Source organism: Protobothrops mucrosquamatus, unplaced genomic scaffold (genome assembly GCF_001527695.2).
Source record: "Protobothrops mucrosquamatus isolate PMUCROS unplaced genomic scaffold, P.Mucros_1.0 scaffold960, whole genome shotgun sequence".
Lineage (NCBI taxonomy): Eukaryota > Metazoa > Chordata > Lepidosauria > Squamata > Viperidae > Protobothrops > Protobothrops mucrosquamatus.
Genome location: NW_015387204.1, coordinates 372750 through 383348, shown reverse-complemented (window position 1 = coordinate 383348; position 10599 = coordinate 372750). Strand labels below are relative to the sequence as shown.

Here is a 10599-nt window from a genome sequence, read left to right as displayed (position 1 = left end):
TGCATTTCACAGTCAGGCCTTTCTGGAAGACCTATGCAGCCGAGTACCGAGCTATGGATTCAATCCATAGCTCGGTTCTCGGCTGCAGAGGTCTTGCAGAACTGAGCTATGGATTCAATCCATAGCTTGATTCTCAGCTGCAGTGGCCTTCTGAAAAGGCCTGTGACTACGAAATGCAGGCCTGATTGCAGAAGATCCCACAGAAGAAGTGGGCCGGCAAGGAGAGGCCTGGCTGCAAGATAAGTGGGTGCAGGGCCTGTGGGACAGCTCCACTCCCCCACCCTTGTCCTAGGTTGATTTTTAAGTGTGTGCCTTACCCCAAAACTAGGGCTTATTTTTGGGGTAGGCCTTACTTTTGGAGAAACATGATATATATAGATTAGATAATTGGAAAGAACATCTTGATGGTAAGAACAGGCACTCAGTGGAATCGGTGACTGCAAAGAGCCACTCCTTCCCCTTTACTGGAGGTTTTCAAACAGAGGCTGGATAGTCAGCTATTGGGTATAATGTAGCAAATCCTGCTGTTGTTGGACTTCACCGCTTAAATCCCTTCCAATTCTATGATGCTATGAATTATTTGAAGTGGACAATTCATTTCCACCAGTATTTCTCAGTTCCAACACTAACATTTCTGAACATATCTGATAATTTTAATGAGGGAGGTTTGTATTAACATTCATTGAGCTTTACAAGATGTACAAAATTTTCAAACGTTCAAGTTTGAAATATCTTGATTTTGAAACATTCCAGTCCAATCTTGCTACAAATGTTTCAACAGTTAAACAGTTTGTTCTAACTTTACCAGTTATGTTCTGACCTCAAAAACAAAAGTGTTCCAACCACCAAATTAAGGTCAGAATGGCTCATTTTCAGGTCAGTCTACTTCTGAAAAGGTAAAGTTAGAACAAGCTCTTCTGTCATCAAACTATTTCCATTGAGATTGAAACATTCAGTTCCATAGTTGGAACAGGCTATTTTAGAGGCATTTCAACCTTGAAATGTTTTGTACACCTCTTTATAAAATATATTGCCAGCAGTGGTAGAATTCCACATATTTGTAGTGGTATGAATTGAAATTGTTATACTTAATTGAACCCCATTATATTTTCAAGTTCCTTTTGTCCATTCCATTCAAAGAAAATATCATGGAAAAATGTTTATAAATTCATTAAACAAAAATTGCATACAGAAAAGCCCGACTGTGATACTAAATGCATATACTTCTGTCAGTAAATGTGTTAGCAGAAGAGCTAAGCAGAATGTAGAATCTCCTTTCAGACATCAGTATTATTTTGGGGGGGAAATTAAGGACACTTTTGAACCAAGATGATTGCAGGATATTGTTAGTAATAGTTTTTTTCCTCATCTCCCTGCACATGTGTAATCAATCTATAGTAGAATAGAATAGGAATAGAATAGAATAATAACTTTATTGTCACTTTGAATGTACACTAATTGGCATATATTAAAATGAAATTCCGTTGCATACAGCTCTCAAAGGGTCACCACCTCCAATATACACTACATAAATATGACATAAATAAATAGAGAATTATGCATATACCCACATATATAATATGACACAGAGAAACAACACAGTCTAATTTGGATTGTGTATACTTGTGCATGGCATAGGGAAAAAAAGCTATTACAGAATTGGGTAGTCCTGCTACAAATGCTTCGAAACCTCCTCCCAGAGGGGAGCAACAGAAACAGACCGCAAAGTGGGAGTGTGGGGTCTCTAACAATGCTTTGAGCTCTAAGCACATAGCGCTTATAAGAAGCATCCTGAATACCAGGGAGTGAGCTTCCTATGATCTTCTTGGCTGACCTTACCAATCTCTGTATGGACTTTCTGTCTGAGGCACTGCTGCCACCAAACCAGACAGTGATGCAGTTTGTTAAAATGCTCTCAATCGTGCCTCTGTAAAAAGTGGCCAGGACAGAAGGAGAGAGATGTGCTCTCCTCATCTGATGCAGGAAATGTAGACGCCGGTTTGCATGCTTCACTAAGGATGATGTTTGGAGAGACCAATTCAGATTTAAGATTTAATAGATGTTTAAAAACTACCTTGTTTAATTCCTAATGAAATCAAAGTTATTCATACATTTGTAGCAGATCTCTGGTATTCCTTTTACCTTCGATATTTTAGGTCTCCAGTATAAAGCATTGCATTTGGGTTCTGGGACTAACTTTGGATTTAATTTTTGGAGATAACTATATTAAAACATACTCATATACAACATTTCTTAAATATATGCTAGATAATTCTAATCACTTATATTTTCCAGTCTTCAATTTTCAGCTGGACATCTTGCAAAATTACACGTGGCAATTATCTATTGATTTTTTTCTAGTTTTATTACTAGTTTTACTCTTCCATGCTTTAAAACTGTTTTTGTAATATCTGTGTTTATTTCTAAATAGTTCTCTAAGTAATTTGGATTCTGATTTTTGCAGATCATCTAAAAGAAGAGATAATCCAGCGGCACATGCAAAAGGCAGCACAAGGTAAATATAATATCCCAGGATAAAGTATTTCCCCCCACCCCATGGCATTTGTTTGTAGACATCACATGGTGTTAATGGTGGGGCGGGGGGGTGTCTATCATGTTGTTATAGTTCGTGCAACAAAATTTTCACATCTTCTTCCCTCATTGTAGACAAATGTCCCACCATACTCACATTAGCAATACTGTAGCAGCAGAAGATTTAGTTCTTTAAATTTCACTAGGGTTGCTCTTTATCGCAAGTTATGGAGTTAATCATCTGAGGCCATTTGGGTCATGCTGATTTATGCCTAGTTTTGTTTTTGTTAAACATTATCCTGGGATGAACTGTGACACTACAATCTGTGTGAGCAGATTAAAAAAAGCAAGTGCAAACAATATGTTTGCGAGCATCCCCATAAACACATGAAGCCTTTTCAATTGTTTATTTTCTCATTCTTCTCTGAAACTGATGTGGGAAATACTACATGGAATAAATGTTAAGTAGTCTGTTTCAGGACCACACATAATTGGCAATTTTGAGCAGATATTGATCATATAATAATTTATGTGCCATTAGTATAATTTGGTAAACTTCTTTTACATATCCTTCATATATATCAATGGGAAATCATAGAGTTTCATATGTTAATACCAGACATGTAGTTGTTTTGCTAATTTTGCATCTTCAAGGATTGTTTTTTTAAAAACTTATTCATCCTTTTAAATTTATTGTAACACTATGGGTTGATATTTATTGTGTGATTTAAGTATGGTCATTTGCTTATTGTGCTCTGGGAAATGAAATCAGGTGTCTAAACTTCTGATTTGTTTTGATAACTATAAAAGTATGAGGTAATAATGAAAGAAACTCTTTTTAGTAAACATAACTATATTTTAAAATCCCAGGATAAAATTCAAGATAATGTTTCCATCGGGGATCTTGATGTTAATGTTTTTAGCTATCTTTTTTATTTATTTTATGTGCTTTTCTTGATGGAGACAAATTATAAACATTTTGAATAATAGCAATCTCTTTTCCCAGTGGAATATCCTTAGGATGCAGAATTCTCATTTAAAAATAGTTTCATATTCAGCCTTTTCTGTTTTTTAGAAAGATGATTTATCTAGAGATTCTTCTCATGCCATTTCTGCATGCTAGATGGCTATTGGTTAGATAAATTATTGGCATTTCCTAGTAACATACTACTGCAAGATTATTATTGTATCTACTCCCATACTCAGAATACAGAATAAAAAGTATTGTGGTCCCATTCCCAATCATTAGAATGGCTAAGAATAAACTATAATTGTACCAAAGTTACAAAAGGAAAATTTCCAAAAATGTGTTGTGGATCACAAAATAAATGCAACATTTACTAAATGTTGGTTAATATTAGGATTCTAGATTACATTGACAGTTTTCTCTCTCTCTGGCCATAGATAGGTAGTGGTTAGTGCAACATTTTTGTATCTAGTTACATTGACTAGCAGAAGACAGGCATTACATGACTGATTTTGTGCCAAGTTTCCTAGAGTTCAGTTCCTGGCTTGAGGATCTGAAGCCCATAGCATAACATCTACCTACCCATGTCCCCTAAGTTCAAATTGTATAAGACTGGTCACATAATGCCTCTCACCTCCTGGCGAATAAAATAGAAAACAACACAAGAGATATATAGTGTGTAAAAATAACAAAATTTTCTTCTCCCTTCTAGGTGGTGGTAGTGGTGGAACTAATATAGAGGCATTGCATAATGATACATCTTTATTATTGTGATCTGAGGGTTAAGGGAAGATGAACTGTGTATACCATTTTGATAATTTTATGTCTAAAAGATCTGTGGGTGTGTGGAAAGCTAATGAAGTTCTGAGCACAGCCAGTTAAGTCCTAGACTAGTCTGTCACAGATATTGGTTGCTAGGCAGATTGAGATAATTAGTTAAATACAATTAGAATTTTGACCAAGAAATAAGGAAACTTTTATCTTTGGATGTCCTCGTCTATTGGGGGCTACAGGTCCCTAGTGGATAGGATTAAAGCAAGCAAAAAGTTTCTTTAATATAAATATAGCTTCTCTTTCTGAGGATCCTTCTTTTTTCTTTTGACTCATCTTTTGTCTGATACTCTCTTATTTCACTTGTGATAAGCAGCAACAGAAGGGGCAGTTTTGTAAAATGCTTTTAAAACTCAGCTAAGAGCTATGTTAAATTAGTTGAGAGATATATATAGTCCTAAGGTTGCAGATTATTCAGTCCAGTTTACACTAAAAAATTGAAAGCCTTTCCCTAGTGTTTATTAATATTTTTGTGATATATTTATATATTATTGCAAAACATTTTCATTTCATTATCAGAGACTATTTTAGTATGTTCCTGTAAAGGACATTCCTCCTGCAATAAGGACACTTTATCAAATATGGAAATTCATGTGAACTCATTTTTTTCCTGATTTTTATTGAACAAGTGAACAAGGTCACATGCAATTCAGAAACCAAGGGCAAGTTACTGTGGAGCACCAATATCGGGGAGGCCAAGCAACATGCGAAGTAGTGATGGTGGTGCATGTGAAGATTGAATGGGAGTTGGATTTATCTCAGGATTTCACAGTTAATTTCATTTCAGGGCTATAGCACATTCTGCTCTTTTGGATATTTGTCTTTCAAACTGAAATAATAACAATCCATATCTGTCTGTGTTAGTTAAATATTTACAGCTATTGTTTATAATCACTTTCAATTGTGACTCCTAGAGGCATTAGAGCATTCCTCCTATATAAAAAGGGGAAAAACATTTCCCAATATTTCTGTAAGTGTAGAATAAAGCAGTTGGCATTACTTATCCTTAACAGTTACTCTTGGAATTCTGAGAGTAAAAAATAGGTTCTTCAGATGATGTTTGTTAAGAACATAGATTTTCCATTCATTTTGGAATAAGATTTTGGTAACATATATGGATATGCACCTCAAAACATTCCATGAATATTTTGCCTTAGGGAAAAATTGAATTTATTCTGACTGATTTAAATCTTAAGAGGTTCATATTTCTTTAGTGCCATAGCAAATGAGTTTATTGGCAGGAAATCTGCAAAAACAGCGATGCGAGAAAAAATAAGATGGCTTAGAAAGTAAATTTACTTCATTAAAATAATTGCTTGTGTGTTAAACTTGTGTTGAACATACTAACTCATGATCCGGGGCAAGGGTGGGGAGCAATATGTTTATGTATCCTATAAAAATAATTGTAATAATTATGTGCTTCAATTACATATATGAAAGTAACTGTTAATCTGTTATAATTAATAATTATAATTATTATTAAATTTATGTGCCATCCATCTTGCAGTTTGCAGAGATTCTGGCCATCTTACAGTATAATTAAATGTGTTACCCAATAATTTTGATTTACTGGAATAGATCTGAGAAAGCTGGCATTCTGGACAAGGTCAATGAGAAGCTAAGTTAGCAAAGATGCTAATGGCTTTACTTAGTAATAGTATACTTCTAGTCAGTGTTCATGTCTATCGATATAGTGTTCACAGTGATGTTTTACAGCAATCAGCTTCAACCTGGCATTTTCCACATGTATTGAGACTGCAATTCCTCAGAAGTTACAGCCAGAATGGCAGGGTTTTTAGAAGTTAAATTTGCATCAGGCTTGAAGGCATCAGCTTGAGGAAGATTATTATGTACATTAGAATATTTATTAAAATTCTGCCCATTAGTGGAAATTTCAATAGATTTAAAATATAAAATGAATTAATTATAAAGGCAAGGCAAGGATGAATGGAAGTGTTCCTCTGAATTTTATATATAGCTGTACTTTTGTAGCTCATGTCAAATTTCAGAAAAAATTATGGCTGCCTCAGCATTTGCCAAGTGTATGGCAAGGCTTCCTCATTTGGCTGCCATTGGAGATAATGCTTTGGATCTAGTGAATAGATACTTTGAAGAAACAAAGATGGTTAAAATTCCTTCCTGTAATTATATTATCAAGTTATAATATGGCATCTTTCAATAAAGAAAAAATTATCTAATATTAAATGATATACATGTGCAAATTGCATACTTTATTAGATAACCCAGATACTTTTCATTTTAATAGATTTACCAGTTTCATCTAGGCAAATGGACCACTTCTGATATAATTGCAGATAAATTCTAATGGCTAGTGTAGATATATAAGCATATCAACTACCGTAGTTGCTCAGAGATGAAGATTATTGTCTAAAAGTTCAATCTTGAGGTAGTATCCAAAGACACATTTATATTTATACAAAAAACATTGCTTCATTGTAAATTCAGATTAAAGTTGCTATCTCTGAAGCCTATGAAAGTTCCATATAACTGTATTACAGTCATTTTTAAATTTTTAGCAATTCAAAATGTCAGCCTCATTAAATTAATTTTTGCATAGTATTTATAATTTCAGCTGAAGTGTTTCCTTCCTAATTTGTTCTGTTTTTTTTCTTTGCATTTCTGATACATTCTTTCCCAGTCTTCATTGCTATATCCTTCCTTTCCCTTTCCCTTTTTCTTTTTTTTATCAACTACTTTATCACTTCTTCCTCTTTTATCTTATCTTCTAGTTCCTACTAACAGTCTTAACTAGTAATGTCCAAACATTGGTTTAGTGTATCATCTACTCTTTGTTTAAATTAGGTGGTTGTATCTCTCTCCCTCCTCTCTCTCTTTCCTACTCCTTCCTACCCACATATCTCTCTGAACCTCCATTTGTTTTTCCTGTCTCTCTTTCCCCAGTATTGTTCTGTTTCTTTTCAATTTCTGTTTCTGTAACTAAGTTATATATTTAATTATTTAGTTTAAGTCTGGAGTGATAACTAGAATGTAAAACAGGCTGGAAAACTGGTACCAAGTCCACTGCACATGTCTCAATTTAGAAAAAAGATAACATTGCAATCTGAGCCTTCTCCCATTCACATTGTACACTCAATTGGCTGGGTAAACCTCAATATGTTTCTGTAAAGATGTAGGGGAGGACCATGAACAAATAGTGTTGTGGGATCACAAAGAGATTGAACAGGGCCCCTGTTCAGATGATCTGCAACAGAACAGATCTTAGGTTCAGCAGGTCTAATTTATAATACTCTTGAAGTTGAAATTCGGTGAGGTTAATGTTATTTTACTGGCATAGTATTCTCTAAATAAATATCCTTTCCAGTTGGTGATTGGCCAAGTTCTAAGAATGTTGCTGCTGAAAAATAGTTGTGATAAAATCTAATAACTATGTTGTGGTTTTTTTATTCGGGCATAAATGAAAAGCAGAACAGAAAAACAACTTAAAATCTTATATACTATGGACTTGTATATCTTAGGTTCATACAAAATGTTCCTGATGCAGGGAAAGTTAGGCACTTTCCAAATGTAACTTTTTCACACATGTGGCCATAAAAATGTCTCAAAACTATTCATTCTTTTTTTTTTAACTCTTTGAATCTCTTTCAAAGGTTTTGGGAAAGACACTGTTTCAACCAGATGCAAGAACATTGCAGTAATAGGGCTGTTTTAATCATCTTGAAAGAAGAAGGAACAAAGACTAATTCCTTTGAACAAAAAATATTCATATGAAAGACAAACAAAAAGTCATTTGAAGGATTTTTAGAAAATGCTTGAAAACTAGTGTGGGGCAATTCAGAAAAACAATCCATTGTTAGCATGAAATCAAACGTTATGGTATGTAAAGCATAAAATAGGAACAAAACAGCTCTATTACACAAAAATAAAGTGAGAAGCACAAAAAGAAGTTTGCTTGCCAACAAGTATGCTTTCAGTTTTGCACTGTCTTGTTAGCATAGTGTTATTTTGAGTCTAGAAGCAAAGGTTTCCTCATTTTCACTTATACTATATTATTGATTCCCAGTGCCTTTTGCAAAGATTTCACAATGTTACAATGTAGCTTGTTCAAATGTCTTCCAAAAGAATTTCTAATACAGTTAAGCTTGCTTCACTTTTTCATTTTTTAGTTGTAATAATGTAGTAAAAAAATAACACTTAAAATAAATGTAGGCCTTTAGTTCTGAAAATTATCTGAGATGTTCATATGTTTGTCCCAGATCAGACTATTAGTTGTTAATATTTTATGAACCACTGTCATATTTCTGTATTTCATTTGTATTGATTTATTCCTCAAGTACATGACTCTGGGCAACTAACAATTAAAAACAAGAAATAAATTGCAAATAACATGAATAGCAGCTGAGCAACCAATCTACAATAATACTAAAAATCATCCCAGTTAACACAGCCAAGAAATGGGCTCACCCACACCGTCAGGGCCTCAGGCTTGATGGCAAAAGTTGGTATTTTAGGCCTTGCAAAAAGCCAGCAGGGTTGAGGTGAGTCTGAGGACAGATGCCAAACAGAAAAGGCTCACTTTTTAAAACTGCATTTATTGTATTATTATTACAAATGTCCATTACCAGATGCTGACTGGACATTTAATTCTAAATTTTGTTTAATATTCCAAACTGAGATATGTTCGTCTCTTGAACCTTTGGATTTTAAATTCTTTTAAGATATATAGCCTTTTCTTTTTAAATTTGTGCCTTTCTTCCAGGAGCTCACACAGTATACATAGCACACCTTCCTATTCCTTCTCCATAAACTTGGAATAGATTGAAGTGGGTTAGTTCAGAAACACCAGCAGCCAGAAGCACCTAGCTTCTCTGTCTGAAGCATGTCTTGAATGTAGGTCTTCATTGTCTTACTCTAACTACATCATCCTGGCTATCACATTGATAGGATAAAATTGCATATGGTTTTGCTTAGAACAAAAGCAGATGGGAGGGATGTTGTCCAACGATGATTTACCGGAATTTGTCAAGCTTTAACCTTCAAATCATACCTCCCCCATAAGAGACCATCTAATAAATATAAACACATAAAAATGCTTTTTCAATATTTTTAAGTAGCTGAAATGCTTTATAAGAACTGTACCTAGAGCTGATTCATTTCCCCTGAGTCAGAAAAGCCTCTTTTATCTGTCACCTTTTGTATGTGTGTGCGGATTAGATTTCTGCATTGTTTTAGATTTGAACTGTTTTTAATTATAAAATAAAGTTTTACAAATCACTTATATCAGGAACAAGTAACTTGCCCTGATTTTAAAAAAAAATATGATTTGTCTTTTCTCTGGATTCTGGAGAAGACTTTTTTCCCATTCTCTCCCAACCATTATTTATTATGTATTTTATTTATTTTATTAATTTAATTTATATCCCGCCCTTCTCCTTACGGACTCAGGGTTAGGGTTATGGTTAGTTGGTCATGGTTTAAGCTTAGCATGTTAATAGCTAGGTCACTGCATATTTTATTAAGTAGGGAATTATAAGCAGGAGATAGATTTGGTACTTTATTCAGTCCAGAGAGGCAATGAAAAGTAAATTATATTAGTAACAATACATTGTCAGAGAATATTCATAATAAATTCTACAGTGAATTTTGAGGGCATTACTGATCTTTCTTCGGAAGTTATCAATCTGTTTTACAGATTCTAAAGATGAAATGCATTCGGCTTACATATCAGTTACAGTTCAAAAGGCATTAAAGGTCATATAAATTTAATAAATAAATAAAATAGTTTATTAAAAGATGATATTATTTCTTCTGTTTACTAAGAAAATATTTGTATACATTCATAAATTATTAATTCGATATCTTCACTTCATCAAATAAGCACATAGTAAAGGAAATCCCAGGTATTTTCTCAGCAGCATAACTGGGAGAAATAAAAGATAGAAATATTAAAAGCAAAATAATTTTGTTGGAGCAAGTTAGAGGAAAATATTAAGAGACAAATTGGAACAAATAATTCATATGGAATTAATATTATATAATGTATTTTCTATTGAACAAAAGGGAGACAGATATAAGTCCATCCTCAGCCATGGATGTTCAGTGAATGATCTGGGGCCACACTTTGTCTCAGCCTACCTCATAGGCTAGTTGTGGGAAGAAAATTGGAAAAGAGTATTCTATACATCACTCAGTGCCTTTTTATAGCATTTCTTTTTGGTGGGGGAGAAGTGAGTGAGAAAGGGAGAGGGAGAGAGAGAGAGAGAGAGAGAGAGAGAGAGAGAGAGAGAGAG

The 10599-nt window shown here is 34.0% G+C and overlaps 1 protein-coding gene across 1 annotated transcript in view; it reads left to right on the top strand.

The window, feature by feature from the left end:
* The window catches only part of KIF6 (kinesin family member 6), a 113188-nt gene that overhangs the window by 83724 nt on the left and 18865 nt on the right, over positions 1-10599 (top strand). Inside the window, exon 16 of the mRNA XM_029284803.1 lies at positions 2465-2515. Coding sequence (XP_029140636.1) covers positions 2465-2515 — 51 coding nt within the window. The remainder of the gene's footprint in view (positions 1-2464; positions 2516-10599) is intronic.